The sequence below is a fragment of the Rhinatrema bivittatum genome, chromosome 3, assembly GCF_901001135.1.
Source record: "Rhinatrema bivittatum chromosome 3, aRhiBiv1.1, whole genome shotgun sequence".
NCBI lineage: Eukaryota > Metazoa > Chordata > Amphibia > Gymnophiona > Rhinatrematidae > Rhinatrema > Rhinatrema bivittatum.
In genome coordinates, this window is record NC_042617.1 from 245,158,885 (window position 1) to 245,185,818 (window position 26,934).

A 26,934-nucleotide genomic window follows, 5' to 3' on the forward strand; every position below is an offset into this window, starting at 1 on the left:
CTGGGACATCGGTATCTTGTCTGCCATGGCAAAGAGCTGAAGCTAACTCAATTTTCACAACTTTAAAGAAAAGCTCCTCTTGGGGGTTTTTTTGGAGACTTACAAAAAAACAAAAAAGTAAAAATGAAGAAATTAAAACAAATAAAAGCACTGTGAGTAAAAACTTTCAAAGAGTGGCTTAGGAGAGAGCAAAAATACATCCTTTTGTAAGAAAAGAAAAAAAAACAAAAACTGAGGAGACTCGCACAGCAGTGACTGAATGGGAACACGTTCAGAAAAAACACCTCAGTTTTCCTGAGCACAGAGAGTTCTTGCGTCTCAAATGGCTCACTTGTGTGGCTGATTACTGTCCTGCTTATCCACAGAGAAACAAAAGCCTACAAATTAAAGAAAAAAGAAAAAAAGAAAATGCAAGATATTTTAAAAAATGGAAAATTGAAGCTAAAACTTTTAATTACAGACATATACACTGAACCTTAAATATATATACATACTATATATATATATATATATATATATATATATATAATAGCTTTGAATATTGTAAATGCACAATAGTTGGAAGTTCTAGGCCCTTTAACATGGTTTTGACTACTGCAAATGGCATACTGAGAAAGTGGCAGAATGTGAATGGAGGTTTAGACCTTGGATATACTTTTACAAATTTTTTTAGTACCTGTTACGTGTGTTGCTCTAGCTAAAGTCAAAATCAGTGCCCTGTTGAGCTCTTCTGATTCTGCTGAAAGAACAGTTTTAGGATCACTAAGGAAACGTGTAAATTGCGGCTGAACCTCAGTGCTGCCCAGGGCAGTTATCAGCCTTAAAGCGGTGCTCTCCACACTGCAATGAGAAAACAAAGACTTACTGTCTTCACTAGGAATGGACCATTCAGAATAAGTAAACATTTGAGGAAGTTTAGAAAAATGGAACATTTCATTTGTCACCAGCTACAAATTCCATAAACAGTATCTACCAAGATTAGAGATGGACTATAGATTTATTCATGCCCCTAATCAAAAACTTAGGAAGCTTGTTTTGCTTTGGAAAAAGATATCAGAATAATATGGCAGTCATAAATTCATTGGGCTCTGTCTGAACACAAGTTACCTGTGCAACTGCCTTGACCTGCAAACACCTGCTGATACAATGCATGCACATTTAGCTAATGTACATTTTTTTGAGGGGGGGGGGGGGGGGGCGCAAGAGGCAGGAAATTTCCTTCTGCTCCTTTGGGCTTCCAGCTCAATTGGAACCAGGGATGGAATCTGAAATCATGAGCCTTAATTTACAACTACCTGGTAATTTGACTCCTTTTTTGTATATCCACACTCATAACATACCAAGTCTAGTTATTGCAGCAACAGTTCTGAGCTGGGGGCTGTGCACCAGGCCGATCATGGGCTCTAAATTCAGCAAACTAGGTGCTACAGTTGTGGAATACCTGGGACTCCTTCCCCGCAGAGGCTGTTAATACTAGCTCTACAACTTCCCAAGCCCAAGAAAGACCTGACATGGAATTTAAACCCAGGTCTTCTACATGGTATTGCACAGCATTGCCACTAGGCCGGCCTTATTATGCCTATTTTTTCAAAATTCAGTATAGGCCAGTAAGCATGCATTGCTGATGGCTTACAAATTGAGTAATGGAGTTTCATAAGTCACCACTGCACCATTTGGTATGGACAGATAACTTCAAACACTCACCAGAGATGAAGCTGGTTCTGATTAGTTTGTGGAAAAGCGGCCAGAGAGTGGAGATGGCTCAGCAACTGGACTCTGTAATGAGGCTGGATATGGTGCATGCGGTAACTGAACATCTCTAGCAAGGTGTGTAGGATTCCCCAAGCATGAGACTTGAAAACTGTGGGCAACAGCTGGCCTGAAGGACAAGAAACATCTCTTCTAAACATGATGATTCCACTACAGTGATTACTACGCTGTCTTCATGAACAGACATCTCTCACATGCAAGACAAAGGGCATTAGGATTACAGCAAAAAACTTTGTACCCATAAATTCCAAAAGGAAATTCAGCAGCCGCAAAGTGAGAACATTATTACCCAAAGGAGCGCATGAAGCTATATTTTCCTATTAAAACCTAGAAACGTCCAAGCTATCATAACTTCTACAAATAATTTCTTTAAATTATTTTATACTCGTTAATAAAAACCACTTATCTTCATGCAGTGACATCTCAAGCCATCCAGGAGATGGCTAATAAAACCATTTACCTTCAACCAGTGATATCTCAAGCTATCCAGGAGATGGTAAATCACTGGTTAAAGATAAGTGGTTTTTATTAGCAATCATAAAATGCAAAAATATAGCATGATTAATGTTTTTATTTGAGATGGAATACAATGATGAAACCCAAGTTCACAAACACTTCTGTCATGTGTGGATTGAAATCGTCTCAAATTTGATGTTTTTATGAATATTTTAACTTGAAACCACTACGATCAATGGAGTTAACTTACCGGCTAACTCAACTCCTTCCAGTTATGCTCCTAATTTATCCGGCTAAATTCTAGCTCTTAACTTATTAGTTGGCTAGAATTTATCTGGATAAAGGCTGAATATAGCCGGATAAGACATTTAGACAGCAGAGTTGCTTATCTCCCAGGATAGCAGGATGTTAGTCCTCACAGATGGGTGACATCATCATATGGAACCCTGTCACGGAACACTTTTGTCAAAATTTCTAGAACTTTGATTGGCACACTGAGCATGCCCAGCATGCCACCAACCCTGAGGCCACACAGGGTCCCCCTTCAGTCTCGTTTCAAAGCAGAAAAAGTATGAGTGAAAAATAAAAGCACAAAACACATGCGAACCCAACTCCAGGGGGCGGTGGGTGGGTTTCGTGAGGACTAACATCCTGCTGTCCTGGGCGAACACCTGTTTAAGGGAATCAACTCTGCTTTCTCCCATGGCAAGCAGGATTGTAGTCCTCACAGATGGGTGAATATCAAACTGCAGGCTGCTGTGCAACAGGCACAACAACAGGGGTGTTGTTGGCAACAATGGGGGCAGTCTGAATCTCATATTGGGCCCTAGGTAGGAACAGTTGGGATTTCACACTGGAAATAGGTTATAGAGGACAGACTGGCCAAAGACGCTATCCTGTCAACTGTCCTTGTCCAGACAGTAATGGGCTGCGAAGGTGTGGAGGGAACTCCACGTCACGGCCTTACAGATGTTGGCAATGGGGACTGCCTGGAAGTGTGCTACTGACGCTGCCATGGCCTTAGAGTGTGCTTTCACTCAGCCCCCGAGCGGAAGGCATACTTGCTGGTAGCAGAAAGTAATACAATCCGCCAACCAATTGGACAGGGTCTGCTTGCCCACCGCAACTCCAAGTCTATTTTTGTCAAAGGCGACAGAGTTGGGTGGATTGTCTGTGGGCTGCGGTGCGCTCTAAATAAAAGGATAGAGCACGTTTGCAGTCCAAGGTATGCAGAGTCCGCTCATCTGGTTGACAGTGTGGCCTCGGGAAAAAGGTGGGCAACACGATGGACTGATTCAGGTGAATGTCAGTCATCACCTTAGACAGGAATTTAGGGTGAGGCTTCAGCTGAAGTAAGCTTCTCATGAAGCGCCCCACTAAACGCTGCACTGAGACCGGAGTGTCGCCCACTTCACGGTGGTAGGCGCTGATGGCACTCAGATGCACCTGGATTGAGGTAGTCTGAAGACAAGACTCCGAAAGGCGCCAGAGGTAGTCCAAAAGCCTAGGTGTGGCAAGTGAAAGGGTCAAGACCCTTCTCCGTGCACCAGGTCAAGAATTTCCTCCACTTTGCTTGGCAGGACTTCCGCGTGGAAGCTTACAAGGACTTGTGAGACATTGTCTGAAAGGTTAAGGGACAACAGTACTAGCCTTTCGATATCCAGGCCATGAGAGCCAACGACTGGAGGTTCGGGTAGCGTAGCCTGCCCTGATCCTGCGTGATGAGGTCGGGAGAGGTGCCCAGGCGAATGGGCTCCTGGACAGACAAGTCGCGGAGTAATGGAAATCAGACCTGATGCGGCCAATATGGGGCTATGAGGATCATGGAGCCTCGGTCCTGTTGTAGCTTCATGAGATTCTTGCCTATTAGCGGAATCGGAGGGTATGCATACAGGAGACCTGCACTCCAGCAGTGGGCAAAGGCATCCACGGCTGTTCTCTGTCCTTCCTTCTGCAGGGAGCAGAAGCGGTCAACGTTGTGGTTCTGCGAGGACAAGAAGAGATCTACATCCGGTTGACCCCACCGGTGGAAGATCATGTTCGCCAGCGAGGGGTTTAGGGGCCACTCGTGTGGGTGGAAGGTCTGCCACTACATTCTTGGTCCCTGCCAGGTAGATGGCCCATAGGAGTATGGAACATAACAGGGCCCAGGCCCAAATCTGCGCCGCCTCTTGGCAGAGGAGGTAAGAGCTTGTACCTCCCTGTTTGTGCACATACCACATGGCCACTGTATTGTCCAGCTGGATCAGACAACCCTGTTGGACAGGCAATCCTGGAATGCGTAGAGTGCATACCGCATCGCTTGGAGCTCCAGGAAGCTTATCTGGTATCTCGCCTCAGGCTTTGACCACACCCCTTGTGTGTGGAGGCCGTTGACATGGGCCCCCCAGCCTAGGTTGGAGGCATCCATGGTCAGAATCACCTGAGCAGCAGGGGGCTGAAAAAGAAGTCCCTTGCTGAGGCTGGATTCCTGTACCCACCAGGCGAGGGGGAACTGGAGTGGTTTGGTTATCTGGACCAATGTGGAGAGTTCTTGAAAGGCTTGGTGCCATTGGGACTGCAGGGTCCATTGCGTGACCCTCATGGCCAGGCGGGCCATTGGGGTGACATGCACCGACGATGCCATGTGACCCAGCAACCTCAGGAGCAGGCGGGCCGAGGCAGTCTGCTGGCGACGGATGGAACTGGCCAGCCCGGCCAGGGTGGCTATGCATTCGCTGGGAAGGAACGCCTTGGAGGTGCAGAGGAGTGTGGCCGGGCCCTCTTGGCTTTCTTCTGGGCTGATTCTTCCACCAGTGATTTGGAAGGCAACTGGCTCCCTTTGGAAGCTTAAGGCATGCTGCACCAGATAGGCAGCGTCAGTCTTTCTGATGACTGGGGCCACAGAACCTGGGTGTTCCCAGAGCTGGTAGAGGAGGTCTAAAAGGACCTCATGTATGGGGATGGCCATCACCTCCTTAGGGATATCCAGAAACTGGAGGACCGCCAACATCTTATGGCAGGCGTCCTCCAGTCAAAAGCTGGAAGGGAATGGTTTCCACCAGTGCCCGCACAAAGCCCGCGAAGGATAAGTCTTTGGGAGGCGAGCGCCGTCTCTCGTCCTGGGGAGAAGTTTCTGACAGAATGTCTTAGGAGGCCTCCGAGGAGTGGTCGGAAGAGGCGTCTTCCCACGGGTCGTAAGGAGGGAGGAGAGTACCCAAAGTATGGGGTGCAGGCACTGATGGTCGGTGAAGTGGGACAGACAATGGTTGCGCCAGCATCGAGGGCACCAGGACCTGCGGCGGACGGCGGGGCACCAGGAGGTCCGAGGGCCCAGGAACGGGATCCGGCATTGGTGGCACTGCCTGTGGGGATGGGCGTGGTGCCCCTTCCTCCTCGGATCCCGGAATCGGGATCGAGACGGGGGGAGGCACCGGTGGCGGACAGGGCACTGGGGCACCCCCCCAGTATAGGCTGCATCGGTAAGGCACCAAGCAGCAAATCCAGCCTTTCCAGCAGGGGCGCCAGCATGGAGGGTGTCTGTTCCAATGCCAGTATGGGAGCCAGCTTCTATGCCTGCTGGAAGCCCTGAAGGGCATTTAGCACTGCCTGTTGAGCCACGCGGTACAACTACTCTCTAAATGCAGGTGTAGAAAGTACCGACCCAGAAGGAGGAGACACGCTGGGCATCACCGGAGCTTCCACGGGGGTATGTGGAGGCTCAGTACCCAGCACCGATATTGGTGGGGAACGCCTTGGACTCCTGGGCTTGGAGGAGGGCGGGTTCTTCTCTCCTCAAGGTTTCTTTGGAGGGGTTTGGCCAAGGCCTATGCTGCTCCGGTGTCGGTGCCAGCACCGGTCGGTGAATAACGTTGTGCCGATGTCGGTGCTTCCCACGGTGCTCGGCCCGGTCCTTCTCCAGCACAGAGGATGACAATCCCAAAGCTTTTGAACATTCTGATGCTGGTGAGGGGCGATCTCCTGCCCTTTGATCATCACGGCGGGGTGCCGAGGGCGAAGGTCCCGAGTCAGATCGATCCTGGCAACCCAACATACCTACCACAGTAGACTATGGAGCAGATTGCTTGGAACCAAACAAGTGCTCCATCTTGTCCAGGTGGGCGCGTCAGCCTTTGGGGGTCATCTAAGCACAGCTGGGACACTGACAGATATCATGGGAAGGCCAGAGACACAGGACACAAATGTCGTGTGGGTCCGTGATGGACATAGTATGCGGACACTCTGGGCACTTCCGAAAACTGGTCACCATTGAAAAAAGGCGGCGAGCGGTCAGTGGCTGTTGGCCACTGGGAGGTAGACACTCGGCAACTGACCGCAATGATGTGAAAACAGACCTACCGAGCACTGGAGGAATCAGTTCATGTTGGGGGACCCCGAAGTGGGGAAAAAACTGAAGAAAAACTTTGAATTATTCCCTGAGGAAAAAAAAGTTCTCAACAGAGCTGCACAAACCACGATGCAACAGCTCCGTGGAAAAAAGGAGACTAAAGGGGGTGGCCACGGGGTTAGTGGCATGGTGGGCATGCTCAGTGTGCCAGACAAAGTTCTAGAAACTTTGACAAAAGTGTTCCGTGACGGGGCTCCATCTGATGATGTCACCCATCTGTGAGGACCATCATCCTGCTTGTCCTGGGAAAAAGATTATTATTACGTTATCCATCTAAATAGCTTTTGAATATGAACATCTATGAAATAAGGTGGGGAACCAGCTATAAGATACATCAATCTCACGTCACCTTCTTTGTGGAAGGAGGGGTTTTTGAGAATTTTTAGGCCATAGTATCGAGTGAGTGTTTTTTTTTCGATTCCTGGTCAATGGGATTCACTCCAATTAAGTGGTGGGTATAGCAACGATTTCATATTTTAGTTTTGTGCAGATGCACAAAAAAATGTAATGTGCATACTACATGAGACTCAACAGCTGATACATTACATTTTGTGTAAACTGGCCTCTTGTTCCCACCACGCAAGGGAGTACTTGAGCGGCCTGATTATTTGGACCAGTGCAGAGAGCTCCTGAGAGGCCTGGTGCCACTGGAAGTGCAAAGTCCACTGCATCATCCTCATGGCCAGGCAGGCCATGGGGATGACATGCACCGAAGCTGCCATGTGGCCCAGAAGCTGCTGAAGCAGGAGGGCAGAGGCTGTTTGCTGGTGGCAAATGGATCGAGCTAGCCCTGCCAGAGTTGACGCACGATCGCTGGGGAGGAATGCCCTGGCCACTGTGGTGTCCAGGTACGCCCCGATAAAGCTGAGCTGCTGGGACGGTGTCAGCTGAGATTTTAATTGATGAGAAAACCCAGCGACTGGGGTGCCTCGACCGTCGCACGTAGGGCCCAAAGGGCTCCCTCCCTCAAGGAACTCCTGATGAGCTAGTCATCCAAGTATGGGAACACATGCATCCCCTTTTGGCGTAGGTGTCCTCTCACCACCACCAAGTACGGTACTTGGTGAAGACACAAGGTGCAGAGTCGAGGCCGAAGGGCAGAATCATATAGCACAGGAATTTCCGACAGAAATATGGCGATGTGCGTGTAGGCATTTTTTAAATCGAGAGAGTAGAGCCAATCCCCCTGATGAAGAAAGGGAATCAAGGTGCCTAATGAGACCATCTTGAACTGCTCTCGTCTCAGGAACCTGTTTAAGGCTCGGAGGTCGAGGATGGGCCAGAGACCGCCTGTTCTCTGGCCCATCCTCGACCTTCGAGAATGTGAATCGGTTATTTACACTTTCGAATAATAGAAGGACTAGGGGCATTCCATGAAGTTAGCAAGTAGCACATTTAAGACTAATCGGAGAAAATTCTTTTTCACTCAACGAACAATAAAGCTCTGGAATTTGTTGCCAGAGGATGTGGTTAGTGCAGTTAGTGTAGCTGGGTTCAAAAAAGGTTTGGATAAGTTCTTGGAGGAGAAGTCCATTAACGGCTATTTATCAAGTTTACTTAGGGAATAGACACTGCTATTAATTGCATCAGTAGCATGAGATCTTCTTAGTGTTTGGGTAATTGCCAGGTTCTTGTGGCCTGGATTGGCCTCTGTTGGAAACAGGATGGTGGGCTTGATGGACCCTTGGTCTGACCCAGCATGGCAATTTCTTATGTTCTTATGTTCTCTTTGGAATGAGAAAGTACCTGGAGTAGAACCTCCAGCCCTGCTGGGCCAGTGGGACTGGCTCTACAGCCTTGGCCCGTAGCAGGGCAGAGAGTTCTAGCTCGAGGTCCATTGCATGTTCCACGAGACTCTACCCTGGTGAGGGAGGGGAGTCCAGTGGGATGCTGAGAAAATTCGGGCGGTAGCCCCATTGTACAATGGTTAACACCCAATGGGTTGAATCAGGCTGTTGCTCTCTCTGCGCCAGTCAAAATCCCGCCAAGGAGCTGGGTCGAGGCACAGGCTGGAACTGAGGCACCCGCTGCTGGCATGGTCGGCTCAGGGGCAGTCCGAGATGCCCTAGCCCAAGAGGCTGGAGGATAGTATCTCCGTTGCCTGTAGGTCTTCCTCGGGGCCCGTCGCAACGCCTGACCGGTTGCCGAAGAAGGGTCCGAGGTGGTGGCAGATAGCTGTTGCAAGGTTTCGTGGTGGTCCTTGAGTTGGGCCACCATGTCTCGGACCTTGACACTGAACAGGTTTTCACCTGTGCAAGTCAGGTTGGCCAGCTTCTCCTGGATTTCAGGGCGGAGGTCGGAGGCCTTAAGCCAGGCCCAGCGCCGGGCACTAAAACTGGCCGCAGACACCCTTGCCGCCGTCTCAAAGACATCATAAGCTGCTCACACCTCATGGCTTGATGGCCTCAAAGTCCTTCTCAATTATGGATTCTAATCCTTCCTGGAACTGTTGTTGGAGACCCTCAGCAAGCTGCTGAAACTACTTCCAGAGGTTGTGATTGTATTGATTCATGTACGACTGGTATGCCGCAATATGGGCGATGAGCATCGCCCCCTGGAAGATTCTGTGGCTGAGGGCATCCATGGCCCTCTGGTCTTTTCCCAGGGGGTGCAGAAGAGTGGGTGAGGGATTGCTTAGCCTTTTTCAGAGCTGACTCCACTAAACCGACTGGTGCGGGAGCTGGCTCTTTTGGAATCCCAGGGCTTGCTGTACTAATTAAATGGCATCTGTCTTCCAATTGACCGGGGCGACGGAGCCTGGGTGCTCCCATAGCTGGTGGAAGAGCTCCAGGAGGACCTCATGCACTAGGACAGCTACCACCTCCTTCGGCACATCAACTCCACAAGCAGGAAGAAAACAGCAGCAGTGGCAGTGAACATGTAGAACGTGCACTCGGGGCTCCCAGCTCTGCGAGTAGGAAGACAGAGGCAGCAGAGGCACAGGTTTATGACGTACTCACAGGGGGGCAGGGGGGCATTACCTCCTTGCCATCTCAGTGATTTGACCTGTGCTATGCCATGCCTCAGGGGACACCATCTCTTCCCTCACCTCAGGCAGCAGATTGCCTTGAGCCACCCCTGTGTTTGTGTGAGAGCTTGTTGCCTAAGAATGTGTCTGTGTGATAGCCTGTGTACTTGTGTGTTTATATGCCTATGAGAGCCCATGTGTCACATATAGGCTCTCACAGGCACACGTGCGCACACACACACACACACACACACACACACACACACATCATCTGTGAGGGAGAGGAAGCCTGTGTATGTTAGAGAGAGAAACTGTTTGAGAGAATGAATGTGATATTGTGTGTGTGTGTGTGTGTGTGTATATGAGACAGAAGATATAATTTGTGCGGTCCTACCTCCCCCCAATCCATGGCAATCTCAGAGTGACTGGAAATTAGAAGATCACAGGTATGAAGAGCAGAAGATTTTTAAATCCTTATTAGTTTTAATTATAGGGTGTAATTTGATGATTCTGCTCTTTCGCAATATTAAATTTTTGGGAGGGGGAATAGAACATTTTTTAATTATTGGATTTTTTATTCATCAGATGTTTTGAAATATTCTATTGGTGTTTGGAGAATATTCTATTCATTAATTGGTTTGAAATATTCTGAATATAATTTTACTATCATGATTGATGTTTTATATTTCTTGATTTTATTATTTAATGTTTTATGAAGAATAGTAATGTTTCTGTTTTTACATTGTTGCTCTGCATATAGAGGCTGGCTTGTGGGTTCCAATTCAGTTCTTCTCAGCACATTTCTTTTTCTACTTTCTGATCTCTTTATTCTGTATTTGGTAAGGGTCTGTCTGTGTTCTGCATATGTGACTGAGGTGAAATATTTTGCTGGCATGTAATTTCTGTGTAGGTATCTATAGCAGCCTGGTTTCCGAATAAGAGTTTTATTGGTGTTCTATGTCCTGGTGTAATATGTGCAGTGTTGCCTTTTCATAGGTAAGATTGTTAGGGGTGTTTTGGTATGGGAGGTTTACTATATTGTAACGGTAATTCTGTTTATTCATGACTTTCTGAGGGCCAAGTTCACACCCAACATGCAATACAAAAAAGTCTAATTCCATAGGAGTTGCAAATGTCTTTTGCAAAGTTTTCTGGTTGGCACCACAGGAGCAATGATAAAACCAATTATTAAGAAAAAAAACAGTGATCCCCTTATCCTAAACAACTACAGACCAGTATCAAATCTTCCTTTAATAGCTAAACTAATTGAAAAAACAGTGCAGAAACAGCTAACTGAACACCTGGATAACAATAACATACTATATACATCTCAACACGGATTTCAAAAACATTACAGCACTGAGACTCTGCTCCTCTCTCTAACAGATAACATTCTAAGAGGCTTTGACAGTGGTAAACACTATATTCTACTAATGCTTGACCTATCAGCAGCCTTTGACACAGTAAACCATAAAATACTACTAAATAGACTAGAAGAAATCGGATTACACGGCTTAACATTAAACTGGTTCAGTTCATATCTAAAAAACAGGTTTTTCCAAGTTCAGATCAACAACACATTATCAGAAAAAATAATTCTCAAAACAGGAGTTCCACAGGGATCAGCCCTGTCTACGACCGTTTTTAACATATACATGCTGCCATTATGCCACTTACTTGCAGGACTAGGAATCATACACTACATTTACGCTGACGATATTCAACTAATTCTACCTATAGATGACACTTTAGAGAAAACATTAAACCTAGCCAACATGTACCTAAGCATTATAAAACAACTACTAACACAAATGGAATTTGTAATTAATATTGATAAAACAGAATTTCTACACCTAGAACGAAAAAATACTGAAATCAGCCAAACTTCAATAATACTCAAAGACAACCAGAAAATTGAACTAGCTGGAAAAGTACGTAACCTTGGAATAATAATAGATCCTGAAATCAATCTGAAACAACACATATCACTAAAAGTAAAGGAAGGTTATGCAAAACTCATGGTACTCAGAAAACTTAAACCACTACTAACTCAAAACGACTTCTGAACAATTCTACAAGCACTAATTTTCTCCAGCACAGATTACTGCAATGCTCTTATGCTAGGACTACCTAATACAACATTAAGACCACTGCATATACTTCAGAACACAGCAGCTAGAATACTAACCGGAAAAAGAAGGCGGGACCATATAACTGAAACCCTTGCGGAATTACATTGGTTACCAATTGAACACAGAATTAAATCAAAACCCTATGTACCATTCAAAAACTAATTTATGATGAGAAATCAGACTGGTTAAACACAGCATTACGGGTACACATCCCACACAGAAACCTCCGATCAGCAAATAAAGCACTCCTAACCATTCCTTCAGTAAAAACAGCAAGACTGACCCAAGTGAGAGAAAGAGCCTTATCACAAGCAGGACCCATAATTTGGAACCCAATGCCTCCAGAGATCAGATTACAAAGTGATCTCAAGGCATTTAAGAAAAGTTTAAAAACATGGCTTTTTAAACAAGCATTTTACAATGAGATGGGAGAATAGAAATTATTCAGGAATAGGCTGGAGATCACAGACACACAGTACTTAGGACTGTACAGTAGATTAGTCTATGAACGCTACACCACAATATACATAACTATAATACTATATGTGATAAATCTACCTGTGTAAGTACCTTGGTACAATTGGTCATGAACTACTTCGCTAAATGATTATGTCTAATGATATATTGTAACCGAACCTTTGACGGCATCTGTTAGAATGTACTATAGTACACTTTTACCTACATTAAATATGTGCCTACATGTAAACCGTTGCGATGGTATATAATTTAGCAACGGTATAGAAAAGATTTTAAATAAATAAATAAATACAATATAATATGCATGTTGTAGGTGTTATTATTGCCTCAGAAGGCTGTACTTTTGAATGTTCTTTTTCATGTAAAATGTGTTATAAATGCTTAATTTGTGTGTGTCTTAAAAGTGTTTGGGAGAGTGTGTATGTGTTGGGGGGTGGCATTTGTGCAATGCTGTAAAGTTTGCCTAGAGTAACTAATACCCTTCCCTATCCATGGGCTCTTTGGGTGAGGGGCATGCGAGTTTTAAAAAAATATAGATTGCAGGACAGAGCTGGGCTTTTTTTGATGAGCCCAGGACAGACACTGAATGAATCGGGGGGGGGGGGGGGGGGGGGGGGGGGGAGGGCAGTGCGGTAATTTTTCACACGGGGCAGGCAAAAAGCTAACTCCAGTCCTAGAGAGGATGTCTTTGTAATTTTCTAATAAAATTAAAACAGACTAACATAATTTGTATGCCCTGTACAGTACATCTAAAATTTAATGTGCATCTTTGTACAGAAACAATCATCTAATGATGGGCAAGAATCAGAATATCTTATAAAAGATGGTTTCTTACTGATAAAGCCTTTGATGCCCAAAGATTCTATCTCCATATAAACCAATAGCCGGCTGTATGTTTCCACAAGGGCAGGAGCCAAGGCCACACTTGATTTGGCATGGGCCAGTTTTATTACTCGGGTGGCAATGCTGTGAATTAGGCTGGGAAAGCAAATTTCAGAATAATTAGAAAACAGATAGAAAACAACCATTCAATCCTACTTTTTCTTACATAAATGCATTAACACAGATTAGGTCACTTTCTTGGCTGCAATATTCACTTTACTTTAATGACATTTTTTTTTTTCTGTTTATTGAATTTATTATTACTATGCAAGAAAAATACTCTTTGCATGGAAAAGCATCAGATACCCAAAATTACATTATAGGAAAACACTAATTAAAAATTACAATGGCTAACTGTACTTTAGACAGTGGTTCTTAACCTTTTTCCCATCATGACACACCTGACAGACCATGCTCAAATGTGTGACACACTGCTCATTACAATCTACGGCAGAAATAAAAAGTAAAGGTCCAGTATTATTTTTGTTGTTAAGAATGACACAAGAAAAAGATACGTATTCTGTCTGAACAGAAATTGCATAAATAGTAAACATCCCACACCAAAACAGCACCAATTTCCAGCACTTAAACAGTAACCACCTTACCTAAGAAAAGGCAACACTGAAATTATTGCACCAGGCCTTAAGACACCAATACATCTCCTATTAGGAAAATGGACCAAGTCAGGCTGCTATAGAGCCCTACACAGAAACTACACGCCAGCAGAAATCTCACCTGAATCACATGTGCTGACCCCTCACCTAACAAAGAATAAAAAGACCAAAACACATAACTAAAAGCATGCAGACAAAAACTGAACTGGAAACCGCAACAAGCCAGAGTCTCTGTATGCAGTGCAACAAAGGAAAAAAAGAAACATCACCCATCCTTATAAAACAAATCAGGAAATATAAAATCAGTAGCAGTAAAACCATACTAACAAAAAGAAAAGCAAGTTTGCTTACCGTAAACGATGTTTCCGTAAATAGCAGGATGAATTAGCCATGCTGTCATGGGATCTGTCAATCAGCCCAGGAGGCAGAGCTTGTCAAAGCAGAGAACAGAGCTTTGCTCTCTGCGGCTGCGCGTGTATTCCCGCGCAGGAAAGTAACGGAATCTCCTCAGTCTGTGATTAAGCATTATTGTAGTCGAAGACTTGGTGACTGCCAGGGAGGAGGGTGGGTCAGCATGGCTAATTCATCCTGCTATCTACGGAAACATCGTTTACGGTAAGCAAACTTGCTTTTTCCCCATCGATAGCAGGGCTGAACTAGCTATGCTGTCATGGGAGTCCCAAGCTCCCGATCACGTCATTTATGATATATATGTTTGTACATGATCTTTGACAGTGTGGCAGTCATCGTGGACCGGAGGATAGAGATTGTAGTATTGCTTGCCCTATCTTCGCATCAGTGGCTGCTTGTTGGTCAAGGCAGTAGTGAGATGTGAAGGTATGAAGCGATGACCATGTAGCTGCCTTGCAAATGTCTATGGGTTGTACATTCTTCAGGTGTGCCAAGGAGGCTGCTACTGCTCGGACTTGGTGAGCTTGAGGAGTAGAATATAATTGTAAATTCTGTTTATCATAGCAGAATTTGATGCACTGTACTATCCAGCTGGAGATGGTGCGTTTAGCCACTGGTAATCCAGGTGCCTTCGGGTCGAAGGAGACCAAGAGTTGAGAAACACGGGAGTCCGAGTTTGTCCTTTCTTTGTAGTGTGTTAAAGCTCTTTTACAATCTAGTGTGTGCAGTAGTTTTTCCCTATCATTTGCGTGAGGGGTAGGGAAAAAGGTGGGTAATTCCATGGTCTGATTGAGATGGAATTGAGTAACCACTTTCGGTAGGAAGGATGGGTGAGTTCGGAGAACTACCTTCTGGTGATGAAATTGCAAATATGGAGGGTAATGGACCAAGGCCTGCAACTCACTCACTCTTCGTGCTGATGTTACTGCAACCAGGAATACCACTTTCCATGTGAGGTATTTAATGTGTGCTGAGTCCATGGGTTCAAATGGGGAAAGCATGAGCTGTTCCAGAACTATGTTGAGGTTCCATGGAACTGGAGGTTTAGATACCGGAGGACGAATGTGATTTAATCCCTTGATGAAACGAGACAGTAATGGGTGATTGGATATAGGAATATTGTTTACTGGTCTATGATAGGCGCCGAGATGAACTCTGATGGATGATGTTGCTAGACCAGCTACATATAGTGTATGAAGATAATCCATGAGCAACTCAGGTGAGCAGTCCAATGGTGGTACACCTTTGGAGGTGCATCAGGTAGAGTAAGGTTTCCATTTATAACTATAATTCTTCCTTGTGGATAGTTTCCTGGATTCCAACAAGACGAATTGTGCCGAGTTGGAAACTCCCTGTTCTGTTAGAAGGAGCCGCTCAATCTCCACGCTGTCAAGTGGAGAGATGAGTGTAGCGGGTGTAGAAGCGTCCCTTGATCTTGGCAGAGAAGATCCTGGTGATTCGGTAGCCGAATTGGGTCCATGATGGATAGCCGGAGAAGGAAACTGTACCATGGTTGCCTCGGCCAGGCCGGGGCTATGAGTATCAGTTGAGCTTTGTCCGCTATGCACTTCTGAATTGTTCTTGTTATGAGTGGTATGGGAAGAAAGGCGTACAGGAGGCCTGTCGTCCACGGGATGAGGAAGGCATCTTGAGCGATCCTGAATTGGCTTAGTCTTATCGAGCAGAATTTGGGAACTTGAGCATTGATCTCCGTTGCAAAGAGATCTAATGATGGTGTCCCCCACTGCGTGAATACGTCCTGGGCTATTTTTGTATTGAGTGCCCATTCGTGAGGATGAAAGATGCGACTTAGTCTCTCTGCTCTTGTGTTTGCAACTCCTGGTAGATAAGTCGCTTGGAGATGTATGCAGTTTCGGTGAGCATGCTCGAAGATTGTCAGGGTCTCCTTGCAAAGAGACCATGAACCGGACCCTCCTTGTTTGTTGATGTAAAACATCGCAATTTGGTTGTCCGTGTAGATCATGACCCTGCGTCCTTTCAGGTGGTCTTGGAACACTCGTAATGCATTGCGAATCGCTCTGAGTTCCAACAAATTTATTTGCAGGTTCTGTTCCAAGATTGTCCATAACCCTCGTGTTTCGTAAATCTCGAGGTGTGCACCCCAGCCCTTGTGAGACGCATCTGTGGTTAGGACTGGTTTGTGAGGAGGGGGACTGAACAATGCTCCTTTGCACAGGGTGGAGTCTAGGAGCCACCATGTTATATCTTTTTTCATTTTGGTGGTCAGCGATACCTTCTGCGTCAATGGTTGTGAATGTTGTTTCCATTGATGTTTTAGTCCCCATTGCAGGCGCCTCATGTGTAGCCTGGTGTTGGGAACCGTGAAAATCGCTGCCGCCATGTGGCCCAGGACTACCAAGACCTGTCTCGCTGACGGTCTCTGAGTATGGTTCAAGGTATGTAGAAGGTGACGGAAGTGTGATATTCTGTCGCCTGGTAGGTATGCCCTTTTGCACGTAGTGTCCAGGCATGCACCTATGAACTGTAACTGTTGTGTTGGTTGTAGGTGTGATTTCTGGAAATTGATCACTAATCCTAATTCCTATAAGCATTGTATCACCCGATGGAGGTGATCTAGTAAGATGTTGGGAGTTGAGGCGATTATGAGCCAATCGTCCAGATATGGAAAGATGGTTATACCTTGTTGTCTGAGATGAGCCACCACCACTACCATGCATTTGGTGAACACCCTGGGTGCAGCCAATAGTCCAAAGGGGAGAACTTTGTACTGGTAGTGTTGATGTCTGTAGCGAAAGCATAGGTAACGCCACGAGGATGGATGGATTGGAATGTGTGTGTAAGTATCCTTCAGGTCGATAGAACACATCCAATTGTTGGTTTGAATGAGAGGAAGGATTGACTTCAAAGATACCATTTTGAATTTCTTCGTGGTGAGAAATTTGTTCAGTTCCCTTAGGTCTAGTATGGGGCAAAGGCCCCCCGACTTCTTGGGTATGAAGAAGTATGGGGAATAAAATACTGCTGATTTGGAGCCTGGGTGAATATGTCGAATTGCTTGTTGTTGCGAAGCAAAGCAATTTCCTCCCCCAGTTGTGGTTGGGGTTTGTGAATCTTGAGTGTGGAAAGATGAGGCAATATGGGTTTTGTGGTAAATTGGAGTTGGTAACAGTGACGTGCTATCTCCAAAACCCATTGATCGGATGTTATTCTTTCCCAGGCTTCCAGGCAAGAACGAATTCTGCCTGGTGGAGCTTGATGTTGTGGTGGTGGCTGAGTAACTAAAAAGATGAAGCCGCTTTTGCTGCAGAAGTAGGTTGTTGTTCTTGTTGTCTCTGGTTATGTGGTTTACCTCTACGTGGGTTTGAGGTATTCTGTTGTGGAGCAGGACGCTGGTAGGATGGGTATGTTTGTGTACGAAAAGACTGATAAGATCTATAGGGTCTTCTGGCATATGATTGCCTTCGAGTAGATCCAATATAACGACGTGTGGTCGAATAATTAGGATGTGACGTTAATGATTGTACTGCTAAAGCTTCTTCTTTCAGTTTACCTACTGCGTCTTGGAATCTTTCTCCAAACAGATTATCTCCTGTACATGGGAGGTTTGTTAGTTTGTCGTGCAAATCTTCACGTATTGAACTTGAACGTAACCATGCTAGTCTGCGGGCTGCAATGGCTGTTGCTGATGCCCTAGATGATGTTTCAAGTACTTCGTAGCTTGACCTCAAAAGGTGTCGAGAACACTCTTCCATGTCAAGAAGAGGCGGAGGTATCTGATCTGCCGTAGAAGAAAGCATACCCTTCATAGCTTGCATGCACTCATATAGGTATTGTACAATGTAGAATTGATGGTGCATAATTCGGGTAGTCAACATCGAGTTATGATATATTTTCCTGCCAAATTCATCTAAGTATTTGTTGTCTTTCCCTGGTGGGAATGAGGAATGAGATTTTGTTTTCTTAAATCTTTGCATGGCCGATTCCACCACTATCGAAGTATGAGGTAATTGTGGTAGAGTATACGGTGATGTTTTCCTCATACGAAATTTGTCTGTCTGTTTTCCTGGAAACGGCTGCAATTGTATAAGGCGCATCCCAGGACTTCTGTAAGACTGAATGCAGGAGTTCTTGTGGTGGACGAGATGTTGGTTCCCCTGGAGTATCAAAAATCTTTAGGAGACACAGGGTTTCTGCCCTAGGGTCTGTTTCTTTTTGGACCTCTAGATGCAGAACTGTACCCAATTTTTCTAGGAATTTTGGGTATGTGAGGTCCTCCGGAGGGGAGTACGGTTCCTGAGGTTGTTCTTGGGGATCCGATGGAAATCCCGTAGATGATGATGGGGATGTTTGTATTGAAGGAGAATCAAAATATCTATCCTGAGTATGAGTTGGCGAGGTTGGTCGATTTGTTATGGGAGATGTCGGTGGTTCCACCGACGGTTCTCTAGTAAGCTGTGCTTTGTGTTCCGGAGAACTGTCTTCAGCAATATTAGTCATTTTGAATGATGATTGAAGAGTTTCATAAAAACCTGCTAAGGATTGAGACAATTGAAAAAATGCCTCTCTTGTATGAGGGGGCATTGTTGTGCGATGATCTGATTATCCTGAGACACCTGCTTTAGGGTGCCTTGGAGTATTTAGAGATGAAGTGTCAGATACCTTTTTGTCATTTCGTATTTTATTGCCTGTTATGTTCCTCGAATCTTCTGAATCTGTAGAAGTGTCAGAGGAAACCAGCTGTATTACCTCTCTATGTAAGATGGTATTGGAAGGTGGTATATGAGATGATTTAGAAGTCGAAGGGCTTATTTCCCATGTAGCACTTCTCTTTGCCAGTTTTTTATGGTGAGAGCGTCGTGAGTGCTTATGAGTATAGTGAGTCTGTATGACTTCTACGTGAAGCATGTGATCTCTTCCTACGTTTTATTGTAACTTCTTTGGTGTCAGCGCTCGAAGAAAAGGAAGGAAGGAGAGGACAAGCGAGACGGGGGCCGAACCATTCGAAATGCCCGCTTCCACACAGGCCAGCTCGAAGACCTTCCAGACCCAGACATAGGTAATGGAGGTAGAAGTTTTGCGGGCCCACAAGATAGTGGAAATGACGTCCTCGGCATATCCCCTCCGCCTTAGCCATTGCCGTTCAAAAGCCAAGCCGCAAGACAGAAGCGATCCGCCTGGTCGAAAAATACAGGACCTTGGCTGAGGTGTGGAAGATGACCCAGGCGAAGAGGACCGTCCGACGCTAGACTGACCAGATCCGCGAACCACGGCCTGTGAGGCCACTCGGGAGCTATGAGAATGACCGGGCCTCTGTGAAGTTCTATCTGTCTGAGCACCTTCCCGACAAGGGGCCACGGAGGGAACACATACAGAAGGACTTCGCTCGGCCACGGAAGGGCTAGGGCATCTACCCCTTCCGTGCAGTGTTCTCTCCAGCGGCTGAAGAACCGGAGAGCCTTGGCATTGTGCAGAGTCGCCATCATGTCCAGATGTGGGGGACCCCATCTGTCAATGATGAGGGCCATGGCATCTTCGGACAGCTCCCACTCGCCTAGGTCCAGACGCTGGCGATTCAAGAAGTCGGCTTGGACGTTCTCGTTGCCCGCGATGTGGGAGGCCGCAAGGCAGTCCAGGTGCCGCTCCACCCATGCGAGAAGACGACTTGCCTCGAGGGCCACCAGGCGACTCCTGGTGCCCCTTTGTCGATTGATGTATGCCACAGTAGTAGAATTGTCTGAGAGCACCCGGACCGCCCGGCGGCGGAGTAGGGGAAGAAAAGCCTTGAGTGCTAGACGAACCGCCCAGGTCTCCAGGCGGTTGATGTGCCAGCGAGACTGGGCTGGGGACCAGTGCCCCTGCGTGACCTGAGACAGGCAGACCGCTCCCCAACCAGATAGGCTGGCATCCGTCGTGACTACCATCCACTGCGGGGTCCGAAGGGACATTCCACGGAGAAGGTGCTTGAGCGAAAGCCCCATTGTAATTCGCTGATGGTAGATGCTGAGAGAGGGAGCTGCATCTGAAACTGCTCAGATACCGGCTTCCAACGAGCCAACAAGGCTCTCTGTAACGGACGCATATGTGCAAACGCCCAGGGGACCAGGTCGATCGTGGATGCCATGGCCCCCAGGACCTGTAGATAATCCCATGCCGTGGAAAGAGGCATGGAGAAGAAGCCCTGGAGCTGATCCATTAGCTTGAAAGCTCTGGAGTCCTGTAGAAAGACCTTGCCGATGCGAGTATCAAAGCGAGCCCCCAGAAACTCCAAGACCTGAGATGGCTGTAGATTGCTCTTGGAGAAGTTGACTATCCAACCGAGGGATGAGAGGAGCGCGAGTATGTGGTCCACCCCCTGGTGGCAGAGGGTCGCCGACTTGGCTTGGATTAACCAATCATCCAAATACGGATGGACCAGGACACCATCCTTCCGAAGGGCTGCTGCCACCACAACCATCACCTTGGTAAATGTGCGGGGAGCTGTGGCAAGGCCGAAGGGCAGAGCTCTGAACTGGAAGTGATGTCCCAGGATGTGGAACCAAAGGAACCTCTGATGCTCAGAACGGATCGGAATATGCAAATAGGCCTCCATCAGATCGAGGGAGGCCAAGAATTCTCCGGGGTGTACCGCCGCAATCACCGCCCGGAGGATTTCCATCAGGAAATGAGACACTTTGAGGGCCCGATTGACCCTCTTGAGATCCAGGATGGGACGGAAGGAGTCGTCCTTCTTTGGGACCACGAAGTAGATGGAGTAGGCTCCGCCCCTGGAACTGGGCAGATGGCCCCCAGCCCCTGAAGTCTGAGAAGAGTCTGGGTGACTGCGGCCCGCTTCCAGTGGCCGCACGGAGAGACCATGTACAGGTCCGGGATGTCGCAAGCAAACTCTAAAGCCTTTGGTGATGGTTTTGAGGACCCACTGGTCCGACGTGATCTTGGCCCATTCCTCCACAAACAGGGACAAACGACCACCTAAGCTGGGAACGGAGGGATGGGCCAGCGGATTTTCATTGCGAGGTGGGCTTGGACGCCGGACGGTGGGAAGCAGCATCTCGAAAAGGTCGCCGGCCACGAAAGGACTGGGGCCAAGACTGGACCAGAGAAGAATTCCCCCTGGGGAAGGCGCCCCTTGCCCTAGGGTTATAGCGGCGTTGACCCCGGAAATGGGTGCGAGTAGGGAAGAAGGATCTAGCCTGTTTCGGTGGGTCCTCAGGCAATTTATGAACCTTGTTTTCCCCCAAAGACTTAATAAGCTGGTCCAGGTCCTCCCCAAAGAGTAACTTACCTTTGAAAGGGAGAGTACCCAGCTGCACCTTGGAAGATGAATCAGCCGCCCAATGGCATAGCCAGAAGAGCCGTCTAGCCAAGACCGCCGAGGCCATCTCCTTCGCCTGTACGCGGAACAAATCATATAGGGCATCCGCCCCATAAGCTATAGCGCCTTCTAACCGGTCAGCCTGCTCTGCCTCTGCAGGCAGGAGGTCCTGGGTGCTGAGCAATTGTTGGACCCACCTAAGACTTGCCCGCTGCATGAGACTGCTGCAAATAGACGCCCCAACACCCAGGGCCAGGATTTAAAAAATGCGCTTGAGGTGGGATTCAAGCTTACGATCCTGTACATCTCTCAAGGCTGTAGCCCTATCCACCGAGATGGTTGTATGTTTAGTGACCGCCGTCACAGAAGAGTCCACCTTAGGCAGCTTCAACAAATCTAAACACTCCTCAGGGAGGGGATAAAGATTTTCCATGGCCCTTCCAACCCGAAGACTCGCCTCGGGGGCCTGCCATTCCCGTAGGAGCATAAGCTTATGCATAGGGTGAAAAGGGAAGGAGGACGGTAGGGCCCTGAGCCCCGCTATGACCGGGTCCGAGGATGTCGGCACTGCCGCAGAAAACTCGTCCACAGGGGGACAGTCGATCCCTAACTCTTGGGAAATAAATGAAAGGAGAGGTTCCAGTTCCTCCCTATGAAAAAGACGGAGAACCCGGGGGGTCGCCCCCCTCTAAGGGGGGGGGGGGGAGGGACATCAACTGCGTCCGGATCCTGATCTGGGTCCTGGGAAGGCTGGGGGCGGGAGGTCCGGCGAGGGGGAAGGGGGGCCCCCGGGACCACCTGGACCCGCATTTCTCCCTGCCCACCCTGAGGCGCAGGAGGACGAACGGAGAACCGAGGGATCTTAGCTGGGGGAGGGGCAGGGGGGTCCTGTTTCCTCCTGTAAACTAGCCAAATAGGATTTGTGCAATAGAAGCACAAATTCAGTTGAAAAACGGGGTCTAACACCCCCGGGGGGGTGGGTCAGGGCCTGCAAGGGGGAAGTGGGGGGCTCAAATTGGGGGGTGGCTCCAAAAAAATCATGTCCTGTGGCTCAGGCTGCTCAGAAAAAGAAGCAGAGAAACCTAAATGGCTGCCATTCCCGCCTTTGAACAGCCCGGGAATGGCGGGGCAGAACGCTTGGGAGGTCTGGATGGGGGTCCTGAGGACTTCCCCCCCCGGCAAACATTGAGAGCAAAGTCCCTCTCTCGAGAGAGACGCAGAGAGGAGTCTCCACAAGCCAGGCACAGTGGGTATCTCGGCATAGGTGCAAAGAGGGGGGAGGGGCAGCAATTAAAATCAGCTGGGCTGCCGGGGCTGCAGGAGCGGAGGCAGAGAGTGAAGTCTGCATGCTCCTAAACTCTCTCAGAGACTGCCAAAAGTAAGTTAGAAACTTTTCTCCCGTATAGAACTCAAAAGCCCCCCCCCCTTTTTTTTTTTTTCCTAAAGAAGGCAGGGAAAAGCTCCCAGCAGGCAGTCTTAAAGGAATTCAAACCCCATGAGGGGAGAAAATTATGGAGGGAGAGGGAGAGAGCTGCTGAACAGGGGGAGTGACTAGCACCACCAATATCCACCCCTGCAGCTGAGGAACACCGGGAATAGGGAGCCTAGGCTATATAACACAAGGGGCAAAGCCCCCCTAGGCCCCCGCAAGAGCAAGGAGACAGGAACTGTCTCCTGTAGAACAGAACACAAAGTTCATACAGTTGAAATTATCTTTTTTTTCTTTTTAAAAACAATGACGAAGAAATACTTGCTTGTTCCAGTCAATGTGAGAAGAAAAGGTATAAAGAATCCCCAAAGATAATAAGGAAAGCAGGGAACCACAGGGTGAGCTGTTCCACCTGCTGGAGACAGACAAATACTGAAGGGCTACAGGGTAGGCTCTGTCCTCATATAGGATATCCTTTCAGTTTTAGTCTGTCTCCACCTGCTGGAAAGGAGGCTCAACCCACGGTCTGGACTGATCCGGGTACGTACAGGGAATGGTCTTTTGCTTACCCTTAATAAAAGAATCTGACTTCAAAGCCTCTTGTGGCTGTGACTCTTCCAGGTGAAGACAAGCAATCACCTGATCAAACAAAGCACTTATCTCATCTATGTGAAAGAGACAGATAATGGAATCGGTCTCTGAAATGGGAGCAACCTCCTTTTCCACCAAGGGAACCACACTGTCAACATCTCATGGATCCTCCAAAAATTCTGGGTCCTCCCGAGAGGGTTCAAGGGCTTCAATGGCTGCTCACGCCCTCTTGCCCAGAATTTGAGAAGGGACCATACAGCTTTCGGCCCGATACCCTGATCGTGGCCCCACCAGAAAGCAACCCAGGCTTAGAGTAAGCACAAAAAGCCTGCCTCAAGAAATGAAAACATTCCAGTGAAAAATCTACCCCAGAACCCAGGGGCAAGGTAGACCCCATGTCCTGCAGTATTTCACCTGCTGCCACCACAGTCATCAATATCGGCAGAAAATCAAGCTCCCCCAAAGGCCTAGCCGACTTAGCAGTCTCCAGACCTGAGCGTGCAGCAGGCTCTAAGATGGCCACTGCCATTGTTGCCCATGCAACAGACTGCATGTCAGGGCCTACCAGTTCCGGTGCATCAAAAAAGCTGTCCAGGGGTTGAGGAGGAGCAAGACCAGCCATAAAATGGGTCTTACCCATGTGATGGCATGCCAAACAAAGAGCTCCCTTGTCTGCTGTTGCTCTCAGCATGCCGTAGGCCTCACAGCATCGCATCACAGCTGCACTGATCCGCCGCGAGGGAAGAAGGGCGAAGGCAGTCGCACTCCGCTGAACTCTGCCTCATGCCGCTGCAAGCATGGCTTGCGAACCCCCTGCTCCCCCCCAAGCAGATATCCCAAATCCTCCCCTTATCTCCTCCTAATGGCCTTGTCTTAATTTTAATGGCTCCAAATGTGAGAGGCAGGAGGGGAGAGGGGGGAATAAGGAGCCAGAGAGGGAGAGAAAAAAAACACTCACCACAGGCATGGGAGCAGGGAAATGCCATATCAAGGGAGAAAACACAGCAGAAAATCGTGTTTTCCTTGCATTAATCTTTTTTTTTTTCTTCACTTTACCCGACGTGCCACAGTCAAAGCATAACTAGGGACCCTTTCAGGGTTTTGGAGCACAAGGGCTTGCACTTCTGGTTGTGACCAATGGCTTGGGCCAGGGGTCTGACCTCAGATCCACCACAGAGCTGCTGTACCAGCTGAGTTCTACCATTTGCTGGAGGCAGAAAATACTGGATTCCTGCTGCTAATACCACCTCTTAAGTAGTAGCTGTGATGTCACACAGGAAAACAGTGTTGTCTGCCTCCATCTGCTGGTAGGGGGAAATAACCCACTTGTCATGGCTGGACTGGTATAGCAGGATGAAATGGAAAAGAAAATTACTTCCTTACCTTATCACAGAATCTATCACAGAATCTATTCAAAAAACCTTCACTTACTGGAAGGACTGCCTACAACCAATCAAACAACTACTCTCCAACCTTAACTTGGTTTTAAACTCCAGCAAAACAGAGATGCTACTTATTTCACACGACCCACGTATCCACTCATCAAGCCCTTCGCAATCCACTACCTTAAACATGGATCTCTCCTCAGACGTCAGGGATCTAGGAGCATGGCTTGACAACCAACTAAACTTAAAAAAATTTATAAATATCACCACCAAGGACTGCTTTTACAAATTACAAGTCCTCAAAAAGTTAAAACCACTTCTTCACTTCAACGACTTTCGACTAGTTCTACAATCCATCATCTTTTCAAAACTCGACTACTGCAACGCAATCCTACTCGGCCTCCCCGCCAACAGTATCAAGCCTCTACAGATGGTACAGAACGCCGCAGCCAGAATCCTAACAAACACCAATAAAAGAGACCATATCATCCCCATTCTCAGCAACCTTCACTGGCTACCCATCAAACAGAGAATCCTATTCAAAACCCTCACTATTATTCATAAAGCAATACACAACATCGCACCTATCATGCTCAAGACTCAACTTCGTTCACATTCATCCTCCAGACCCATCAGAAGCGCTTACAAAGGCACATTATTCGCCCCTCCAGCAAAAACAATACTAAGGAAAAGAGCACTCTCAACTGCAGGACCCCACCAATGGAATGCTCTCCCCCCAGACCTACGCCTCGAACCCAGTCTACCAGAGTTAAAAAAAAAAGTTAAAAACCTGGCTCTTCAGGCAAGCTTTCCCATTTCCGGAATGTAACTAGGTTCCTTATTCTGACTCATTTTCAGGTTCCTACCCCTCATTTTCAGGGTCCCTAACCCCCACCCCCTCATGACACGATCCATCCACCTGCCTTCCTTCCCCCTGCCACCCCCCCTCCTTTCTTGATAACCCCACCTGCAAACCTACGTTAACTTGTATTTATTGTCGTTTAATACCAATACGATATATATTTATTTAATACTATACTTATTTACTCTCAAGTTATTTAATTGTCGTTTAATACCTATACTATATATATTTAATACTATACTTATTTACTCTCAAGTTATATTTTATTTCTATCATTCTGCTATTATCATACTCAATGTTTAATTTCGTTAAGTTACAGAATACGGAATCTCTATGTTTCACTCGTTAAATGCAATGTTTAACTCGTTAATTGTATAAAATACGGAAACGTACTGTTCACTGTTCCATGTAAAAAGCTCCGGTCGGACCTCTCAGACCAGGGCAACTTATTGTTCCATGTAAACCGGATTGATTTGTATCTAATACAGGAATTTCGGTAGAAAAAAATTAAAAATAAATAAATAAATAAATAAATACCTGCTAATTTTAGTTCCTGTAGTACCATGGATCAGTCCAGATGGTGGGTTATGTCCCCCGTCCAGCAGATGGAGTCAGAAAAACTTCGGAGGGTGCTGGCATATTAACCTGTGCACCCTCCCTAGATCCTCAGTATCGAGAATATCAAAGCCAGAATACTAAACTAGGAAGGATGGATCAAGTGTAAAAGTAACTGGAGCAAATGGTACAACCATCTTAACTTGCAAAGAGAACTGTCGAACAGCCTCAAGAAACGAGGCCAAAACCTCATAACCAGGAAAAACGTAGAGGTCAGGAAAGAGAGAGATCGAGCAGGAAAAACCCCAGTATCCCAAGTTAGCCGGGAGGGCATCTAGACTGATCCATGGTACTACAGGAACGAAAAATAGCAAGTAAGGAAGTAATTTTCTTTTCCCTGTACGTACCAGGATCAGTCCAGACGGTGGGATGTACCAAAGCTTCCCTAACTCGGGTGGGCCCCTGAAAACCCTTCTCGAATAACCCTGTCGCCAAAAGATCCGGAGGTTGACGATGGCAGGTGCAGACAATAATGTCGTGCAAAGGTGTGTAGTGACTTCCAAGTCGCAGCCCGACAAATTTCTTGAGATGAAACGGACTGAGATTCCGCCCAGGAGGTTGCCTGAGAACGGAGTGAATGGGCCTTGACCCCCAATGGAGGGATCCAACCCGCACCAATGTACACCGCCACTACGGCTTCCTTGAGCCACTTCGCAATCGT

General features: G+C 47.2%; 1 protein-coding gene across 2 annotated transcripts in view; it reads right to left on the reverse strand.

The window, feature by feature from the left end:
* Positions 1-26,934, reverse strand: part of MED23 (mediator complex subunit 23) — a 330,631-nt gene that overhangs the window by 142,301 nt on the left and 161,396 nt on the right. For both annotated transcript variants that reach the window (XM_029594395.1, XM_029594394.1), the window contains 3 exons: positions 13,026-13,168; positions 1,705-1,879; positions 677-840 (listed from right to left, as the gene is read on the reverse strand). In XM_029594395.1, the coding sequence (XP_029450255.1) occupies positions 677-840; positions 1,705-1,879; positions 13,026-13,168 (482 nt within the window). The remainder of the gene's footprint in view (positions 1-676; positions 841-1,704; positions 1,880-13,025; positions 13,169-26,934) is intronic.